The sequence below is a fragment of the Salvelinus fontinalis genome, chromosome 34 (genome assembly GCF_029448725.1).
Source record: "Salvelinus fontinalis isolate EN_2023a chromosome 34, ASM2944872v1, whole genome shotgun sequence".
Lineage (NCBI taxonomy): Eukaryota > Metazoa > Chordata > Actinopteri > Salmoniformes > Salmonidae > Salvelinus > Salvelinus fontinalis.
The window spans coordinates 3,864,203-3,886,205 of record NC_074698.1 but is presented as its reverse complement, the minus strand read 5'-3'; the positions used below and the strand labels follow the sequence as shown (position 1 = coordinate 3,886,205).

The following is a 22,003-nucleotide window of genomic DNA, read 5'->3' as shown; positions in this document are numbered from 1 at the left end:
AGCTAGGGATGAAAGGAATGTCCATCTATGAGATTAAAGTTATGGGCTAGTGTTATCTACATTTGGAAGCTATACAGTGTTCTGTTTTACATTTACATGGTTTCAAACAATAGCATAAACATTTCTAATTTTTGGGATCTGATGAGGTAAGACAGTTGTTGAACTAAACTCATGAGGATTTTAAAATTGATTAACCTACGATAATGTTATCACAACACATTGGGACATTGGTTTATTCTTGTAGGACTGCTAGTCTCTCCGATCGACGAAATATTCAAATGTTAATGCTAGCCTTGAAATGGTTGAGTATTTACCTGACTCTGTTCTGTTCTGCTTATACACGGCAGCATCCGATCTGTGAGGGTGGACGCAGTTCATGTGCAAGTGCGCTATTTTTTGCACCTCTCCGCTATTTGGTGTGTACAATTTGATGCTCAATATTTCTCATTATTAGACCTACATTTATTGTATAATAGCACGTTTCATGTAACCAATGCATTCACTCTCTGTACCACAATGTTTAATTTCTGGATACTATTCCAATACAGTTCACTTTTTGATATTGATATGACTGTATTTCAGGGTGGACAATTTCCAGTTTTGTGTCTAAAAGAAAAGTCGAGCGCATGTTGCCAGAGCATGTTTACACGAACACACAGGTAAGATACTGAAGTGTATCATGTAGCAAGATTTGGATAGAATAAACTAGAGTGTTTGATTTTTTGCAATTTCAAAATGATAAATTGGAAGTTAAACCATAGAATTTATGAGACATCCTAATTTATGAGACATACAGGGCTAGGACGTCTCTGTGGTTGCATTAGAGGCTTTGGAATATATGGCCCAGTTATTTAACAGCCTGTCACATGGAACAAAGAAACACGGAACCTGTTCAAAAACAGGTGAACTAGTTAAGTTAAGAAATTGGAGGGATGCGTAAGTATGATCCCTCATGTTGTAGCCTAAGTTATATTTGGGGGGCAGACAATAATTGGCATAGGTCTTTAATTTGTGATTTAATTAAGCGATAATTTTTTTTTCCAGTACTTTTCTTAAGACGGAACTAATTCACTCACCACCATTTTATATTGTCTTCAGGTCGGGTGTGGTGTTGGGACATCCTCTGGAGATGGAGGGTCAGTTACTTCAGGGAAAGGGTCTCTGAAAACGTATTTCTACAAGCTGAACACCATCTTGAAACAGAAGGTGGATCAAATATCAAATGCACTCGAAAATAGGCTAAATTAATCAGAGGAATTAATCATAGATCACCACAAATCGGATGAATTTCGCTGAAAGTTGGAATTTCCAATCGCCGTTTTTTTTTGTGTCGTCGGATGCGTTGGCGAAGCACCTGTTGTGGTTGAGTTGACTGAAAAAATGCATGTTTTGTATGCGCCCCAGGAACACAGCGCATGCGCATGTGAGATCGTGGGAGCGGAGCTTCGCTACAAACTGGTGCCGATGTAAAAATTCCTCGACACCATGGTCAAGCTGTGACGAAGTCGACTGCAGAGTCAAGCGGTGAGGAAGAAACGGCCTGTTGGACAACCTCATAATCATTATTGGAGACATGTGACATGTTCCTTAGGCTGGCTAATAGATTGATGATATAATTACTGACTGACTGATTTATTTATATGTGAAGGCTATATATTTATTTATTTATTTATAACACTATTAATTGACAAAATACATGCATCTATTATCATATAGTTTTTTTCATTCATTTATATATTCAGTCATCCATTTATTCATCCATTCAGTCTTTCATGCATTCATTTGTTTATAGGCAATCTACAGTTCAAAACAACACCATAGTGGTCACTCAACCACTATTCTGGTAAATAGATGAGGGATGGGGTTCCAGAAAAGTAACCGCTGTCAGAGAGCTATTGATTCAAGTAATGACCATCCAAGAGATCAACATTATAGTTTCAACTACATTTTCAAGCTATACAGTGTTTGTTTAGATGTATATTGTTTCAAACAATGTCATAAAAAAGTACATTTGGGGTTCTGTTGAGGTAAGACAGGTGGACTGAGCTCACGAGGCCTTTAAAAGTTATAAATTCTTCAAGAGTCAATAGGTAGCCTGTGTATCATTCATTTAAAGTCCAAAATTGGATGTAGCATTCGCAGAAATTGCCCCTTTAACTAAACATATCCAAGACGATGAGATGTAGTGTTATTAGGAATTAAGATTTAGGTATTTTTCTACTAAGCCTACGATAATGTTATCACAATACATTAGCACATTGGTTAATTTAATTTATCGTAAGTAATAAATGGTCAAATGTTAATGTTAGCCTGATTATTCAGATACACACGTCATAAAATGCTGGTTAATGTCTATATAATCTTCAGTTAATATCAACAGTTTAATTCGAATGTTTAGACATGAATGGGATTAAAGACAGAAGATGCAAACAGAACGAGATCATATTAAATGATCATCTCTCACTCCCTCTCTCACAGACACACAGAGAGAGTGAGAAACAAACAAACATGCAAATAGCAGTTTTGTAATTAACAAACAAACATAGTAGTAGGTCTTCCCTTAGTTCATAAAAGTGCTATTAGTTTAATTTTGGTGTTGAGAAAGAGATGAAGAGGTCGACTGCATTCATTGTAATGTTATGCGGTCGATTCTCTCCCTCTCTCTCATTCTCCCTGTCTTTCTTAGCAACGTTACATTTTTTAAACCTACTTAGGACAATGTACCTCCTATGAAGGAAAACTCGAAACATGATGAGAGGGAAGTGGAGCACACGAAAAGAGAAATCCGGTCTTGCGGTTCACTTGGCAAAACTTTCCCAAATTCATTCATTTCAACTCTTAATTTAGCGCGACACCCTTTCACTTTTTGTACATCCTTTCAATCCTCACTATTTAAAATATTCCGCAGATATGGGATCAGAACACAAACCACATTCTGACTGGAGGACATCTGCAATATACTGGCAACAGGTAAGTCAACAACATGCTATCATTTGATCATTGCTTCAGGCTTCAATTCATTATTTTCTGGATTATATTCAACTAACAATGACCATCTTCAACAGATCATCTAACTACCCTAAGAATGGCAATTCAGACTATCACTTGGATGAGCGCCTTCCTCTGCCTTGTGCAAGTTTTCTCGATGCCCATGCCTTGCCAGCTACAAGGACAGCTGGTGCGAACAACCCACAACCTACTGAGAGACATGGTACATTTTTTAAATTACTTTTGACTTGAGATGTATTATTCAACTACGTTTAACTGAATAGCTCAACGTGAACAATGTGTTTTCTCTTTCTTTCAGGGGGGTCATTTTCCTCTAGAGTGCCTGCAGGAGAATATCGTCATGTCATTCCCAGCCACCGCATTTGCAACCTCCGGCGCGCCACAGGTAAGGGCACGCGAGCATATCCAAGTGTTCTTTACAGCATGAAAGAGTATTTGCAACCGTTACGATTAGAAAGTAGAAAACTTTAAACTGCCATTTATGTTATTTGAAATTAATGCTGTTGTCCGTTTCAGTTGAGCAGCAGTGGTGCGAAGGCAATTTATGAGACATTGAAGAACATCGACACATTGTTTGGAACCGACGAGCTGCCGACAATGTGGGACCAACAGAAGTTGGAGTATTTTCAGAACATTATCTACCGTCAGATTGAAGAGAGCAAATGTGTGAGTACCTACCTATGCCAATACAGATAGCTTAACTGTTTAAGTGTGTTATGGTGACATTTCAATTATTTCCTTCTTGTGTCAGATGATGGGGAGTGTGGATACACGTGATTATCTAGTCAGGGCAAAGGCACTGAATACTTACTTTACGTAACAGTGCGGCTGTCCTAAAATAAAAAGTAGGGTACAAGCAAATACACTATAATGGATGTATTTTAATTATTTTCATCGCCTGCCTATTTCTTTCTTTCTGGCAGATGATGGGCAGTGTGGATACAAGTGATTATCCCATCAGGGCAGAGGGCCTGAAGACGTACTTTGGGAACATTGCAGCAGTCCTAAAAGAAAAGGTAGAATATAGGTTGAAAACAAATAGACACATTGTTTTGATAATATCTCTACATAGGACAATATTACCCTACATTGCCCTAACAGTTTATTTTTATTTTCACAGAATTTCAGTTACTGCGCCTGGGAAGTGGTTCGAAAAGAGCTCCTGTACACCCTAGAGTTCATTCTGAAACATAACTCTGATAGCCTTCTGTGGTCCAACAGAACATGAATTTTAACTTGCAGATCTTTTTTACTATTGTGTTTTACAATTGTGCTTGATTTTAAAAGCCTTATATTCTACAATCATGCAATGTGCAATGTCAAACAGCAATATTATACAAGTATTTATTTATTTATCAAGGTTATTTATTTATGTAGGCCTATTTATGAATGTATTTATTTATCTATTTGAAAATCGTGCCTGTTGTTTCTCTTCATCAAATGTTAAGTTAACAAAAAAATTATACTTTTATTAAATATTGTTAATCTGAGTGCTCATTCTGTATCCAAGTCTGTCGTTGTGTTTTTATGTATTTATTTTTTATTTAACCTTTATTTAACCATGTAGGCCAGTTGAGAACAAGTTATCATTTACAATTGCGACATTGTCAAGATGAAGCAAAGCAGTGCGACAAAAACAACAACACAGAGTTACACATAAACAAACGTACAGTCAATAACACATTAGAAAAATGTATGTACAGTGTGTGTAAATGTAGAAGAGTAGGGAGGTAAGGCAATAAATAGGCCAAAGGGGAGAAATAATACCTGCCGGAGCACGTGCTACGGGTGGGTGTTGCTATGGTGACCAGTGATCTGAGATAAGGCGGGGCTTTACCTAGCAAAGACTTATAGATGACCAAATGTAATTCTTTGCATAGACTTGTATGAGAAATGTTCACTTTCATTACGTTTTTCTGTTTAATTTCACAATAGCATAATTAAGAATCACCCATTGAGAATTAGGGCTAATAAAGGGAATCATTCAACTTTATTCACAGTGTTTTCCTTATACACCAAGCCAGAACCTTGGGATTATAAAACGGGGCTTATAAACAGACAATGAAAGCTCTTACGATATTCGATGATGACATTTCTCTAAAACAGACTATAGGCTACATGTGCACCAGAACACGTATGCTAAGTTATGAGATGAAATGAGACAAAATTAGTATTCAAATTTTGTCAACAATCTTTGTCATCCAAGTCTGGTGTGCTCTGTGTTTATGGTTCTTTCAAGACAACTGGGAACTCTGAAAAAAACAAAGTCGAATCATGACGTCAGTAATCTTCACGTCAGAGGTCTAGAAAGAGGCCCGAATTCCTCACTTGCAATTATGAGTTAGATGACCCATTCAAAACCTATTTTCTCAGTCAGAGCTAGTTTTTTTCAGAGATCCGAGTTGTCTTGAACTCACTGAAGTCTGAGATTTCAGAGCTCAGAGTTTCCAGTTGTTTTGAACACGGCAGAAGTCGTGCTGGATTGACAGCATGGCCAATGTTGAATATTTATCCTTTTAAGTTTGAAAAAGAGAACCGCAAACCCAGACTTGGACTGCACACCCACAGCCACTGATTCCTTACAAAACACTCATTGTTGAATTTGCGATTTCCAACTTCTTGTGCAGTGTAGTGTTTGTTTGTGGCTGGCTGGCTGCCACACCACCACAGAAATCACTAAGCTAGGATGAAAAACCTGCATTTTGGAACTGCCTTACTCAAGAAAGCAAAAATGGGACAATGTTTGAATGCAGCTTTATCAACTCAATGATTGTTGTTGTTTTTTAACATTGTTAATAAACTGATATGTGAAATGTATTAATGCCAAAATAACAAGTTAAACAGGCAACAACAAAAAAAGATAATCAGATGTCTACTTTTATGTTGTTGTGGTTAAACAGGTGGGGCTCAAAACAGGTGGGGCTCGCTTGGAAAACCGGTCGCCACTGGGTGGGTCCAATATCAAATGCTCTCGAATAGAGGATAAATGAATGTGAGCAAATTCTACATCACCACAAATAGGATGCATTTCGCTGCCACAAATCACATATGAAACTGGGAACTTCCAAGCGCCGTTGTGGTGTCAAAGCACCTGCTGGGGTTGAAATTAGTGGGAAAAAAATATATATATTGTGTGCTCTCCAGGAACACAGTGCATGCGCATGGGAGATCACGCGAGTGGAGGTTCGCGACAACCTGGTGCAGTTCAAGAAATTCCTCGACAGCAGAGTCAAGCCATGAGGAAGAAGAGGTCTGTTGGACAAACACATAATCATCATTGGAGACATGTGACATGTTTCTGAGCCCGGCTAATAGATTGATAGCTGATATAATTACTGACTGAATGATTTATTTATATGTGAAGGCTATGTATTTGTTTATAACACTTTAAATGACATAATACATGCATCTATTATCATATAGTTTTTTAAATTCATTTATATATTCAGTCATCCATTTATTCATCCATTCAGTCTTTCATGCATTCATTTGTTTATAGGCAATCTACAGTTCAAAACAACACCATAGTGGTCACTCAACCACTATTCTGGTAAATAGATGAGGGATGGGGTTCCAGAAAAGTAACCGCTGTCAGAGAGCTATTGATTCAAGTAATGACCATCCAAGAGATCAACATTATAGTTTCAACTACATTTTCAAGCTATACAGTGTTTGTTTACATGTATATTGTTTCAAACAATTTCATAAAAAAGTACATTTGGGGTTCTGTTGAGGTAAGACAGGTGTACTGAGCTCATGAGCCCTTTAAAAGTTATAAATTCTTCAAGAGTCAATAGGTAGCCTGTGTATCATTCATTTAAAAGTCCAAAATTGGATGTAGCAATCACAGAATTTGCCCCTTTAACTAAGCATATCCAAAACGATGAGATGTAATATTATTAGGAATTAAGATTTAGGTATTTTCTACTAAGCCTACGATAATGTTATCACAACACGTTAGCACATTGGTTTCTTTAGTCTCTCGTAAGTAATAAATAGTCAAATGGTCATGTTAGCCTGATTATTCAGATACAGACGTCATAAAATGCTGGTTGATATCTATTTGATCATCAGTTATTATCAACATTTTAATTCAAATGTATAGACATGAATGGGATTAAAGACAGAAGATGCAAACAGAACGAGATCATATTAAATATTCATCCCTCCCTCCCTCTCTCTCACACACACACACACACACACACACACACACACACACACACACACACACACACACACACACACACACACACACACACACACACACACACACACACACACACACACACACACACACACACACACACACACACACACACACACACACAAGCAAATAGCAGTTTTGTGATTAACAAACATTGTGCATTCATTAGTTATGCGGTCGATATTCTCTCTCTCTCTCTCTCTCTCTCTCTCTCTCTCTCTCTCTCCTTCTCCCTGTCTTGCTTCGCAATGTTTGAGCCTATGAGTTACGTTTTTTAAACCTACTTAGGACAATGTGCCTCCTATGAAGGAAAACTCGAAACATGATGAGAGGGAAGTGGAGCACACGAAAAGAGATATCCGGTCTTGCGGTTCACTTGGCAAAACTTTCCCAAATTCATTCATTTCAACTCTTAATTTAGCAAGACACCCTTTCACTTTTTGTACATCCTTTCAACCCTCACTATTTAAGTTAATCCGCAGATATGGGATCAGACAACAAACCACATTCTGACTGGAGGACATTTGTAATATACTGGCAACAGGTAAGTCAACAACATGCTATCATTTGATCATTGCTTCAGGCTTCAATTAATTATTTTCAGGATTATATTCAACTAACAATGACCATCTTCAGCAGATCATCTAACTACCCTAAGAATGGCAATTCAGACTATCACTTGGATGAGCGCCTTCCTCTGCCTCGTGCAAGTTTTCTCGATGCCCATGCCTTGCCAGCTACAAGGACAGCTGGTGCGAACAACCCACAACCTACTGAGAGACATGGTACAGTTTTTAAATTACTTTTGACTTGAGATGTATTATCCAACTACGTTTAACTGAATAGCTCAACGTGAACAATGTGTTTTCTCTTTCTTTCAGGGGGGTCATTTTCCTCTAGAGTGCCTGCAGGAGAATGTCGTCATGTCATTCCCAGCCACCGCATTTGCAACCTCCGGCGCGCCACAGGTAAGGGCACGCGAGCATTTCCAAGTGTTCTTTACAGCATGAAAGATTATTTGCAACCGTTACGATTAGAAAGTATAAAACTTTAAACTGCCATTTATGTTATTTGAAATTATTACTGTTGTCCGTTTCAGTTGAGCAGCAGTGGTGCTAAGGCTATTTATGAGACATTGAAGAACATCGACACATTGTTTGGGACCGACGAACTGCCGACGATGTGGGACCAACATAAATTGGAGTATTTTCAGAACATTATCTACCGTCAGATTGAAGAGAGCAAATGTGTGAGTACCTACCTATGCCAATACAGATAGTTTAACTGTTTAAGTGTGGTATGGTGACATTTGAATTATTTTCTTCTTGTGTTCGATGATGGGGAGTGTGGATACACGTGATTATCTAGTCAGGTCAAAGGCGCCGAATATGTACTTTATGAACATCGTGGCTGTCCTAAAATAAAAAGTAGGGTACAAGCAAATACACTACAATGGATGTATTTTAATTATTATTCATCGCCTGCCTCTTTCTTTCTTTCTGGCAGATGATGGGCAGTGTGGATACAAGTGATTATCCCATCAGGGCAGAGGGCCTGAAGACGTACTTTAGGAACATTGCAGCAGTCCTAAAAGAAAAGGTAGAATATAGGTTGAAAACAAATAGACACTTTGTTTTGATAATATCTCTACATAGGACAATATTACCCAACATTGCCCTAACAGTTTATTTTTTATATTTTCACAGAATTTCAGCTACTGCGCCTGGGAAGTGGTTCGAAAAGAGCTCCTGTACACCCTAGAATTCATTCTGAAACACAACTCTGATAGCCTTCTGTGGTCCAACAGAACATGAATTTGAACTTGCAGATCTTTTTTACTATTGTGTTTTACAATTGTGTTTGGTTTTAAAAGCCTTCTATTCTACAATCATGCAATGTGCAATGTCAAACAGCAATATTATACATGTATTTATTTATTTATCAAGGTTATTTATTTATGTAGGCCTATTTATGAATGTATTTAGTTATCTATTTGAAAATCGTGCCTGTTGTTGCTCTTCATCAAATGTTAAGTTAATAAAAAAATTATACTTTTATTAAATATTGTTAATCTGAGTGCTCATTCTGTATCCAAGTCTGTCGTTGTGTTTTTATGTATTGATTTTTTATTTAACCAGTTAGGCCAGTTGAGAACAAGTTATCATTTACAACTGCGACATTGTCAAAATGAAGCAAAGCAGTGCGACAAAAACAACAACACAGAGTTACACATAAACAAACGTACAGTCAATAACACATTAGAAAAATGTATGCACAGTGTGTGTAAATGTAGACGAGTAGGAAGATAAGGCAAAAAACAGGCCGTAGAGTCGAAATAATTACAATTACAATTTAGCATTAACACTGGAGTGATAGATGTGCAAGTAGAGATACTGGGGTGCTAAAGAGCAAGAGGGTAAATAATAATGGCTGGGTGCCAGGGTTTTCTGCTCCAACTCAAGCTGTACCTGGCTACCGTGAAACCAACTCCCTCGGATGAGGAGAGGGTGAGTGCCCTCGTCTCCTGCCTGACGGGTCGTGCTCTGGAGTGGGCCAACGCGGTCTGGAATGGTCCAGACTCGGCAAAGGAGCCCTATCCAGAATTCACCCGCCGCTTTCGTGCCGTATTTGACCACCCTCCAGAGGGCCGAGCGGCGGGTGAGAGACTATTCCATCTTGGGCAGGAGAGGAGGAGTGCGCATGATTTCGCGTTAAAGTTCCGGACCTTGGCCGCTAGGGCTGGATGGAACGACAGGGCCCTGATGGACCACTACCGGTGTAGTCTCCGGGAGGACGTCCGCAGGGAGCAAGTGTGTCGGGACGCCGCTCTCTCCCTCGACGAACTAATAGACATGTCTATCCGGCTGGACAATCTGCTGGCTGCCCGCGGGCGTTCGGAGAGGGTCCTGTCTGTTCCACTTCCTAGCGCTCCCGCTCCCATTCCGATGGAGTTAGGGGGGGGCCGTGCCGAGGGGTACCGGAGGAGGAGGCTCCTCCTGCACCAGCTCGGAGAGGACACACCGGTGCTGGGGGAGCCTGTCTGGGAGTCGAGAGGGCAGGCGGAACACCTCTCGGTGACCCCAGGTGAGTCAGCACTAAACTCACCTAGAACCCCCTGTTGGTCACATGACAAAAGTGCAAGACACTTACCTGAACTGAAACCTGGAGATCATGTACGACTCCGAGACATCACTAGAGGAACCTGGATGCAGCAAGGGTGTGTGCAGAGAGAAGTTGCACCGCGATCCTATGAGATCCAAACGGAGCATGGATCACAACTGAGTCGAAACAGAGTGGATCTAAGGCTTCAGCCATTCACACAAGGGACTGAGGATCATCAGGAGGATACTGCTGAAGCATCAAATGTCTTTAGAAATGGACGATTCAGTCAGAACACCCTGACTGACAATGAACGCTGTCCAACTGTTTCAGGAAGCACTTCAGCAGAACGACCAAAAAGGACTGTCAGAGCCCCTGAAAGGCTTATTGAGAATTGCTAAAAAATATATATATATATTTATTTATTTTACAAAAAAGGGTCATCTGGACTGAATGTTTTGTTAATGTGAAAAGAAATAGAGCCACAATAGAGTATTGTTGGACAGACTATATTTAGTTGAAAAAAATATATATTATTTTTTTAAGGAAAAAAATATTTGGGGAAAGAAATGTGTGTTATTGAAAATTGCATGTTATGCAGGTTGAGGAAACAAATGTGATGTGACATGTGTAGTTACATAGAACATTAGTTTTCTTTTAATAAGAGAGGTTTTAAAGGAAAGAAGATGTGTTGTTATACGTTAATAACATTTAGACTACGTTACCCAGTAGGCTATGCGGGCGCGGTAGATGGATAAAGCATGACTTGCATGGCTAAACATGGAGTTTTCTAGCTGAAGTATATGTTCATTAAAAGTAGTTAAACCTACGTCTCGGTTTGTCATTATATAAGGAACAAACATAACACTGGCGAGCACAAAAAAAAAATATATACATATATATATATACATTTTATTTCTTCACTCAACTCAACCACAGCAGGTGCGCTGCCAACGCGTCCCATGACACCACAACGACGGTTGGAAGTTCCCAGTTTCATATGTGATTTGTGGCAGCGAAATGCATCCTATTTGTGGTGATGTAGAATTTGTTCAGATTAAACATTTGATTATCTTTTTTTGTTGTTGCCTGTTTAACTTGTTATTTTGGCATTAATACGTTTCACATATCAGTTTATAAACAATGTAAAAAAAACAACAACAATCATTGAGTTGATAAAGCTGCATACAAACATTGTCCCATTTTTGCTTTCTTGAGTAAGGCAGTTCCAAAATGCAGGTGTTTTAGCCTAGCTCAGTGATTTCTGCGGTGGGGTGGCAGCCAGCCAGCCACAAACAAACACTACACTGCACAAGAAGTTGGAAATCGCAAATTCAACAATGAGTGGATTGGAAGGAATCAGTGGCTGTGGGTGTTCTGTCCAAGTCTGGGTTTAAGGTTCTCTTTTCCAAGCTTAAAAGGAGAAATATTCAACATTGGCCATGCTGTCAATCCAGCACGACTTTTGCCGTGTTCAAAACAACTGGAAACTCTGAGCTGTGAAATCTCAGACTTCAGTGAGTTCAGGACAACTCGGATCTCTGAAACAAACTAGCTCTGACTGAGAAAATAGGGTTTGAACGGTCATCTAACTCATAATTGCAAGTCGGGAACTCGGGCCTCTTTCAAGAGCTCTGACATGAAGATTACTGACGTCATGATTCGACTTTGTTTTTTTTCTGAGTTCCCAGTTGTCTTGAAAGCACCATAAATCCAGAGAATACCAGACTTGGATGACAAAGATTGATGACAAAATTTGAATACTAATTTTGTCCCATTTCCCCTCATAATTTAGCATACGTGTTCTGGTGCACATGTAGCCTATAGTCTGTTTTAGAGAAATGTCATCATCGAAAATCGTAAGAGCTTTCATTGTCTGTTTATAAGCCCCGTTTTATAATCCCAAGGTTCTGGCTTGGTGTATAAGGAAAACACTGTGAATAAGGTTGAATGATTCCCTTTATAAGCCCTAATTCTCAATGGGTGATTCTTAATTATGCTATTGTGAAAATAATCAGAAAAACGTCATGAAAGTGAACATTTTTCATACAAGTCTATGCAAAGAATTACATTTGGTCATCTATAAGTCTTTGCTAGGTAAAGCCCCACCTTATCTCAGATCACTGGTCACCATAGCAACACCCACCCGTAGCACGTGCTCCGGCAGGTATTATTTCTCCCCTTTGGCCTGTTTTTTGCCTTACCTCCCTACTCTTCTACATTTGCACACACTGTACATACATTTTTCTAATGTGTTATTGACTGTACGTTTGTTTATGTGTAACTCTGTGTTGTTGTTTTTGTCGCACTGCTTTGCTTCATCTTGACAATGTCGCATTTGTAAATGATAACTTGTTCTCAACTGGCCTACCTGGTTAAATAAAGGTGAAATAAAAAATAAATACATAAAAACACAACGACAGACTTGGATACAGAATGAGCACTCAGATTAACAATATTTAATAAAAGTATATATTTTTTTATTAACTTAACATTTGATGAAGAGCAACAACAGGCACGAATTTCAAATAGATAAATAAATACATTCCTAAATAGGCCTACATTAATAAATAATCTTGATAAATAAATAAATACTTGTATAATATTGCTGTTTGACATTGCACATTGCATGATTGTAGAATAGAAGGCTTTTAAAATCAAGCACAATTGTAAAACACAATAGTAAAAAAGATCTGCAAGTTCAAATTCATGTTCTGTTGGACCACAGAAGGCTATCAGAGTTGTGTTTCAGAATGAATTCTTCGGGTGTACAGGAGTTCTTTTCGAACCACTTCCCAGGCGCAGTAACTGAAATTCTGTGAAAATAAAAATAGACTGTTAGGGCAATGTAGGGTAATATTGTCCAATGTAGAGATATTATCAAAATAATGTGTCTATTTGTTTTCGACCTATATTCTACCTTTTCTTTTAGGACTGCTGCAATGTTCCCAAAGTACGTCTTCAGGCCCTCTGCCCTGATGGGATAATCACTTGTATCCACACTGCCCATCATCTGACAGAAAGAAAGAGGCAGGCGATGAATAATAATGAAAATGCATCCATTATAGTGTATTTGCTTGTACCCTACTTTTTATTTTAGGACAGCCGCGATGTTCATAAAGTACGTATTCAGCAACTTTGCAATGACTAGATAATCACGTGTATCCATGGGCGGAAATCCCAGGGGGGACGGGGGGGACACGACCCCCCCATCTTGGGAAAAATATGATTTGTCCCCCCCAATATATCACTGTAAACATAACTATGTAATTTCAATAATATTAATAATACGCAATGAAAGCACTTGTGCTGATTATAGACACTTAATAGCGCATTTAAATTTCAAAAGATTGCGACCCCCCCCGCCCTTTGCCTCACAATGGTTTGATCCACTGCCAGTTCTTTAGCTGGCAAGGTAATAGAGAGTTCGTATCTACTGTCCGAAAGGGACATGTACGTAACTGACGTGAGGTTAATCCAGTCAATCCATAGCAGGTCCATAGCAATGTTATTTATTTATTTTTATGTTGGCAGGGTTCACACACTAGTTGAATTTGCAGAGCTAGCGCGCAAACTAAAGCAAACATTAACTATCAAGCTAGCTAGTACCTATTCCATTTATGTGGCGTCGTCAAAGATGGAATCTTTGCTATCGTCAGTTTATTCCAAGATCAGCATGCAGCTGTAGTGCTTCGACGTCCCTGTGATAAGGTTAGCAATAAATTGAAGTCCAAACTGAACAGAACTACACTCTCTTATACCATTGTCTTAAATATATATAATGGTCTCGTTGCAAAAGATAAATTGTCGCTAGTGAACTTTTTTTATTTTATTTTATTTCACCTTTATTTAACCAGGTAGCAAAGATTATAGCAAACACACAGAAACGGAATTGGTGCTCGCTAGCTTTACAAATTCAGCTATTGTTGGAAGCCAGCCAATATGAAACAAACTATTTAAATTACAAAAGGTTGCAGCATGTGTTGTGTAAATGTGTGTGTGTGCAGCTAGGCCAGCCAGCCAGCCAGGTAGAAAAATGGCAGAAAAAAGTAAGAAGACGGACATCAGAGTATTTGTCAGTACACCAAAACGCATAGTAAGAACTCTAGTATCCTAATATCTCAAAGACTAGTTGATAAAATGTTCATAAGAAAGAGGTGAAATGCTAATGGAAATGTTTCACAATGATGTCATTAGGCAGAGCAGGCAACAGATGGCACACAGACAGCAGAGTTGGGGACAGATATGCAGGGACAGACTGGCAGACAGGGAGTCTCAGGTAAGTTTGTTGAGTCTTTGTTTGGCAACATTATGAAAGGTTCTCAATTTTTTTGACTTGTAAAATAGGGACATAATTGGAAAATGCCATGGATACCCCCACTCTCAACTTAAACTGGTGACTAAACTAAGATTTGTTTACGGCAATGGTATTGCTGTTGTGATTAATTGTGTAGTTTTGGGTACCGGTAGTTAGGAGTACGGCAAACACCTTATTTATTTTCTAGGAGACAGACTGAGTCAGTTAGGGTGGTGAAAGGGAAAGAGCCAGGGAGAGAGACTTCAGAGGACAGTGTCACAGCCACGGCAGGACCAAGTGTCACCCTTGTTGCCAGCAGCACCAGTATAGGGGACAGTGGCACAGCATTGTCCAGTTACCACAGTGATGGCACAAAACCATATCAGCCACACCCACAATTTATAGAACCGCAAACTCTTGCCAACAGAGTGTTGACGTTTCAAGAGAGATGGTTTCGCGATTTCCCCTGGCTACATTATAATCCATCAATAAAAGGAGTGTTGTGTTTTCACTGTAGCCAAGGGTTTTCAAGCCAGCCATCTTTTGGCCAAAGAGCTGATGCTGCCTTCATTAGTGCAGGATTTAGGAACTGGAGAAAAGGCATTGAAAAATTCACAGCACATCAAAATTGCCAAACCCACCGCCACTTTGTAATTGTAACAGCACACCAGCTAAATCCAATCAGTGTCCAGTTATGTCCAGCGCGTGGGGTAAACAGCAGGATGACGCAAGGCATTGCTTGATGAAAATTGTTAGTTCGGTGCGGCATGTAGTAAGACAGGGACAAGCCTTTAGAGGCCACACGGATGACAGTGGGAATTTATACCAGATTTTGAAACTTAGGGCAGAAGAGGATGATCCCATTTTACTGAAGTGGTTAACAGAGCGTACCACAATGTACACAGGCCCCAAAGCACAGAATGAAATTCTGAACATCATGGCCAATAGTCATTCGAGGCATTGCAGCTGAGATTAGGTCTCTTCCGATTGTACAATTTTCATTAATTGTTGATGGTACTCAAGATGTCTCTGGTGCTGAACAGGAGAGTGTCTGTCTGCGTTATGTTGACCATGACCATGTCCCTCACAAGGAGTTTATTGGGCTATACAGGGTGTCGGAGACAACAGGCGAGGGGATTGCGAAAGTGCCAACTGATGTGTTGTTGAGGAAACCCGCAAACATATGCTCGGTTCTTTTGTTCAGTAGTGTGTATAGCAGTGGTTCTCAACCTTTTTGGGGTACTGGAACCCCTGCATATTTTGAGGCAAGGCAGGCAAGGTTTTGAGCGGTCCTCAGGGACCTCCACCCCCTCTATATTATATGTAAACTTACTGGAAACCTTGTGGTACTGACTACATTCATTACACTTTTTTATTTCACGGACCCCTTGCAATTAGTCCATGGACCCCTGTTTGAGAACCCATGGTGTAATTGATAGTTGTTCTTTTGTTTAGTAGTTTTCAGTACACTTACAAATGATTTATTTCATGTTATTTTATTTAAAATGGCATACTTTGTGCGACATACTTGTCCATAGCTGCTGTTTGAAGAGTTGAGACACTGAAGGATATTTTGTTTGATTTATTTGGGTTTTTCATTGAAGTAGTTATTTTGCTTTTAGAACTGTACTTATTTTAAGCTTTTTGTTCTTGCAAAGATATTGTAGACTCAGGCCAGGTGCACATATTTAATGACTATATAAATGTATCAGAAAAAGTCAAATTAAAAGGTCAATTCAATACGGAGACCAACTTTGTGATGGTTCTCAATGGAGATTCTTTTAGATGTGATCACACCATGTTCATTGTATTTATGAAAACTACACCCATACAGTGTACAGTACCATTGTCACCTACTGACCTTTCTTGATATTGTAAGTACGAATACCTGCATACATACTGGACTGGTAAGGAGCACTGCTATAACTATTATTAGTAGTAGAATTATAATGATTTAAACATTTGAACAAGTTGGGAAAACCCTTCAGTTAATAAAGCTGCATACAAACATGGTCTATTTTTTGCTTTCTTGAGTAAGACAAGTCATCATCGAATATTATTATAGCTTTCATTTTCTGCTTATATGCCACGTTTTTTTATCCTACGGTTCTGACTTGGTGTACAGGGAAAACACTGTGAAGAAGGTTGAATGATTCCCTTAATAAGACCCAATTTTCATTGGGTGATTCCTAATTTTGCTCTTTTGAAATGAATCAGAAAAACGTAATGAAAGTGAACAGTTTTTAATTCATGTCTATGACAAGAATTACATTGTAGTAATGCAGTTCATGATAATAGTAAGCAATTATTCAGCAGGAAATATTGAATATGAAAAATAAATAACTCTATAATATATTAGTGAAGGGCTCTGTCTTATTAAATGAGGGCCATGTTCAATATAACTATGTTCAAAGTGTGGACATTGAACACCACACTTTTCAGATTCTGTGTAGGGTTAACCAAAAACGTTGTTTTGAAGAACCGTTGTTTCAATAGGTGTTTCACAGAGACCACATTTTGCTCACACATTTAGTCTGTAGACTCTCTTTAAATCAGGCACTGCAATTTGAAACACATGGCTGTTCAGCGTTTACATTGCACATCCTTGAAATAAAAATAGATGTTATTAATAGAGAGACTGATAGTGTTGAATGAAGTCTAAAGTTCAGCCATTTTACCTCACTGCTTGTATTTCTATGTGTTATGGATCCCAATTAGCTGCTGCCAAGGAAAATATACCTCTCTATTGATATCACATACATTGTCAAGCATTTCATACATGTTATCCAGATACTGACTGTTAGCACTTGGTGGTCTATAGCAGCTTCCCACCAGAATGGGCTTTATGGGAGGCAGATGAGCCTGTAGCCATATTACTTCAACAGTATTTAATATGAGATCCTCTCTAAACTTTACAGGAATGTGGATCTGAATATAAACAGCCACACATCCACCTTTGGCATTTCTGTCTTCTCTGTAGATCTTATAACCATGTATTGCTACCACTGTGTCATCAAAGGTATTATCTAAGTGAGTTTCATAAACTGTCAGAGTATGAGTGTTGTCTGTTACAAGCAAATTATGGATTTCGATAACCATATTTCTTAAGCTACAAAGTTAACGTGGGCTATTTTTAACACTTTTTCTGGGATTCTTGATTGTTTTTCTTGCTTTACTGGGAAGCTTGTCAGAGGTAGACATGCTTGGGTTATTTATGTTAGTGCAGGGTGAGCTGCAGAACGTAGACTTCCTGCTAGGGTACACCACCTCAGTGCTAGCAGTAGAACTCTGGTTCATAAGAATATGATTACTGCATACAATAGCTGTAGGATCATTCAGGGCAGTAAGAGGGACATACTTACATGTTGTCTTCCAACGCCCCTGGGATAATGTACATTTGCTGAAGCAGTATGACAACTCAGTGACACAATGGTAGGGATTAAATGAGCTGGGCTTGGGTTAGTGAATTCACTGTGCACCTTTTCAGTCTATTCAGCGAATATTCTTCCAATTACGTTATTGATTGTGGAACAAAATTTCATAGATGGGTTTGAACCATAGAATTAGGAATTCTAATAATGTAATAGTATCTCCATGGTTGGAACGGAAGTTGTATAGGTGCTCAAAGTACACTGTTCAAAACAGACAGCCCTGTCCAGTAATAAAACACACTTCATTGAAAAAATGCATTTGAATATAACTACATTTTGAAAAGATACATTTGACTTGTTTTAATGGCTTTCCTTTATGGATTAGTAGGCTATAGGACTAATTGTACTGCCATGTGTGAAAACTTCCTGAGCATGTTTAATAGATATCTTAATGTCCACTATGGGGTTGCCACGAAGTTCAATTCTAGGACCGACTGTTTTCTCAATGATGTTGATCTTGCTGCTGGTGATTCTCTGATCCACCTCTACGCAGACGACACCATTCTGTAGACATCTGGCCCTTCTTTGGACACTGTGCTAACAAACCTCCAAATGAGCTTCAACGCCGTACAACACTCCTTCCGTGGCCTCCAATTGCTTTTAAATGCTAGTAAAACTAAGTGCATGCTCTTCAACCGATTTCTGCCGCACACTCCTGCCCGACTAGCATCACTACTCTGGAAGGTTCTGACTTAGAATATGTGGACAACTACAAATACCTAGGTGTCTGGTTAGACTGTTAATTCTCCTTCCAGACTCACATTAGGCATCTCCAATCCAAAATGAAATCTAGAATTGGCGTCCTATTTCACAACAAAGCCTCTTTCACTCATGCTGCCAAACATACCCTCGTTAAACTGACTATCCTACTAATCCTTGACTTCGGCGATGTAATTTACAAAATAGCCTCCAATACTCTACTCAGCGAACTGGATGTAGTCTATCACAGTGCCATCCGTGTTGTCACCAAAACCCCATATACTATCCACCACTGCAACCTGTATGCTCTCGTTGGCTGGCCCTCACTACATATTAGTCGTCAAACCCACTGGCTCCAGGTCGTCGAAAAGTCTCTGCTAAGTAAAGCCCCGCCTTATCTCAGCTCACTGGTCACCGTAGCAGCACCCACCCATAGCACGTGCTCCAGCAGGTATATTTCACTGGTCATCCCCAAAGCAACACTTCCTTTGGCCACCTTTGCTTCATGTTCTCTGCTGCCAATGAGTGGAATTCTTCTTCAAATTCAAATTCAAATTCTTCAAAAATCACTGAAGCTGGAGTCTTATATCTCCCTCTCAAACTTTAAGCATCAGCTATCAGAGCAGCTTACCAATCGCTGTACCTGTACACATGTTAAGGTTGTCGTAGTCGTTCTCCTCCTCAGACGAGGAGGAGCATGGATCGGGCCAAGATGCGGAGTAGTAGGTATTCATGTTTTAATGAACAAACAACAAACACTACAAATTACGAAACTCTACAAACGTGACTAACCTGAAAACAGTCCTGTGTGAACCAAACACTGACACAGGAAACAAACACCCACAAAACACCAGTGAAACCCTGGCTGCCTTAGTATGACTCTCAATCAGGGACAAACGATACACACCTGTCTCTGATTGAGAATCATACCAGGCCAAACACAAAAATCCCAACATAAAAAAACAAACCGAGACCAACCCACCCAACTCACGCCCTGACCAACTAAAACAAATACATAACAAAGGAAAACAGGTCAGGAACGTGACAGAACCCCCCCCTTAAGGTGCGAACTCCGGGCGCACCAGCACAAAGTCTAGGGGAGGGTCTGGGTGGGCGTCTGTCCACGGTGGCGGCTCTGGCGCTGGGCGAGGTCCCCACCCCACCATAGTCACTCCCCGCTTCCGTATCCCCCTCCCAATGACCACCCTCCAACTAAACCCACCTAAATGAAGGGGCAGCATCGGGATAAGGGGCAGTACCGGGATAAGGGACTCTGGCAGCTCCGGGCTGAGGGACTCTGGCAGGTCCGGGCTGAGGGACTCTGGCAGGTCCGGGCTGAGGGACTCTGGCAGGTCCGGGCTGAGGGACTCTGGCAGGTCCGGGCTGAGGGACTCTGGCAGGTCCGGGCTGAGGGACTCTGGCAGGTCCGGGCTGAGGGACTCTGGCAGGTCCGGGCTGAGGGACTCTGGCAGGTCCGGGCTGAGGGACTCTGGCTGGTCCTGGCTGGACGGCTCTGGCTGGTCCTGGCTGGACGGCTCTGGCTGGTCCTGGCTGGACGGCTCTGGCTGGTCCTGGCTGGACGGCTCTGGCTGGTCCTGGCTGGACGGCTCTGGCTGGTCCTGGCTGGACGGCTCTGGCAGGTCCTGGCTGGACGGCTCTGGCAGGTCCTGGCTGGACGGCTCTGGCTGGTCCTGGCTAGACGGCTCTGGCTGGTCCTGGCTGGTCGGCACTGGCTGGTCCTGGCTGGACGGCTCTGAAGGCTCGGGACAGACGGGCAGCGCTGGGCAGGCAGACAGTTCAGACCACGCTGGGCAGGCAGGCAGTTCAGACAGCGCTGGGAAGGCAGACAGTTCGGGCAGCGCTGAGCAGGCAAGCAGCGCAGGCGGCGTTGGGCAGACGGCCGACTCTGACCTGCTGAGGCGCACAGTAGGCCTGGTGCATGGTGCCGGAACTGGAGGCACTGGGCTGGAGACATGCACCACAGGGAGAGTGCGTGGAGGAGGAACAGGGCTCTGGAAACGCACTGGAAGCCTGGTGCGTGGAGTAGGCACTGGTGGTACTGAGCTGGGGTGGGAAGGTGGCGCCGAATATACCGGACCGTGAAGGAGGACACGCGCTCTTGAGCACTAAGCTTCCCCAACCTTACCAGGTTGAATGGTCCCCGTAGCCCTGCCAGTGCGGCGAGGTGGAATAACCCGCACTGGGCTATCCAGGCGAACCGGGAACACCACCTGTAAGGCTGGTGCCATGTACGCCGGCCCGAGGAGACGTACTGGAGGCCAGATGCGTTGGGCCGGCTTCATGACATCCGGCTCGATGCCCAACCTAGCCCTCCCAGTGCGGCAAGGTGGAATAGCCCGCACTGGGCTAAGCACGCGTACTGGGGACACCGTGCGCTTTACCGCATAACACGGTGTCTGACCAGTACGACGCCCTCTCACTCCACAGTAAGCCCGGGGAGTTGGCTCAGGTAACCAACCCGGCTTCGCCACACTCCCCTTTAGCCCCCCCCCCCCCCAAGAAATTTTTGGGTGAGCCTCTCGGGCTTCCAGCCGCTCTGCCTTGCTTTAGCCTCATAAAACCTCCTCTCCGCTTTCGCTGCCTCCAGCTCCGCTTTGGGGCGGCGACACTCCACTGGCTCTGCCCAGGGTCCTTTACCGTCCAGGATCTCCTCCCATGTCCATTCCTCTTTACCCCATTGCTGTTGTTCCTGCCTTCCTTCTCCACTCCGCTTGATCCTGTTTTGGTGGGTGTTTCTGTTAAGGTTGTCGTAGTCGTTCTCCTCCTCAGACGAGGAGGAGCATGGATCGGGCCAAGATGCGGAGTAGTAGGTATTCATGTATTAATGAACAAACAACAAACACTACAAATTACGAAACTCTACAAACGTGACTAACCTGAAAACAGTCCTGTGTGGCCCAAACACTGACACAGGAAACAAACACCCACAAAACACCAGTGAAACCCTGGCTGCCTTAGTATGACTCTCAATCAGGGACAAACGATACACACCTGTCTCTGATTGAGAATCATACCAGGCCAAACACAAAAATCCCAACATAGAAAAACAAACCTAGACCAACCCACCCAACTCACGCCCTGACCAACTAAAACAAATACATAACAAAGGAAAAGAGGTCAGGAACGTGACAACACAAGCCAATCTGTAAATAGCACACCCAACTACCTCATCCTGATATTATTACTTACCCTCTTGCTCTTTGTCACCATAGTATCTCTACTTGCACATCATCATCTGCACAT

The 22,003-nt window shown here is 41.3% G+C and overlaps 2 protein-coding genes across 2 annotated transcripts; both read left to right on the top strand.

The window, feature by feature from the left end:
* Positions 1-3,085: 3,085 nt before the first annotated feature.
* Positions 3,086-4,237, top strand: LOC129832725 (interferon alpha-6-like). Its single transcript, XM_055896723.1, has 5 exons — positions 3,086-3,211; positions 3,308-3,394; positions 3,526-3,675; positions 3,933-4,025; positions 4,130-4,237. Exons 1-5 carry the CDS (start codon positions 3,086-3,088, stop codon positions 4,235-4,237), a joined length of 564 nt encoding a protein of 187 aa, XP_055752698.1.
* Positions 4,238-7,865: 3,628 nt separating this feature from the next.
* Positions 7,866-9,027, top strand: LOC129832724 (interferon alpha-1-like). The gene is made up of 5 exons (XM_055896722.1): positions 7,866-7,998; positions 8,095-8,181; positions 8,313-8,462; positions 8,720-8,812; positions 8,920-9,027. Exons 1-5 carry the CDS (start codon positions 7,873-7,875, stop codon positions 9,025-9,027), a joined length of 564 nt encoding a protein of 187 aa, XP_055752697.1. The 5' UTR covers positions 7,866-7,872.
* The last annotated feature ends 12,976 nt before the right edge of the window (positions 9,028-22,003 follow it).

Bases quoted from the DNA above. Each gene is read 5' to 3' on its own strand.
- LOC129832725 (XM_055896723.1), top strand. From the start codon at position 3,086: ATGGCAATTCAGACTATCACTTGGATGAGCGCCTTCCTCTGCCTTGTG. The intron at 3,212-3,307 runs GTACATTTTTTA...TCTTTCTTTCAG, and splicing joins ACAACCTACTGAGAGACATG to GGGGGTCATTTTCCTCTAGA. The intron at 3,395-3,525 runs GTAAGGGCACGC...TGTCCGTTTCAG, and splicing joins CAACCTCCGGCGCGCCACAG to TTGAGCAGCAGTGGTGCGAA.
- LOC129832724 (XM_055896722.1), top strand. From the start codon at position 7,873: ATGGCAATTCAGACTATCACTTGGATGAGCGCCTTCCTCTGCCTCGTG. The intron at 7,999-8,094 runs GTACAGTTTTTA...TCTTTCTTTCAG, and splicing joins ACAACCTACTGAGAGACATG to GGGGGTCATTTTCCTCTAGA. The intron at 8,813-8,919 runs GTAGAATATAGG...ATATTTTCACAG, and splicing joins CAGCAGTCCTAAAAGAAAAG to AATTTCAGCTACTGCGCCTG.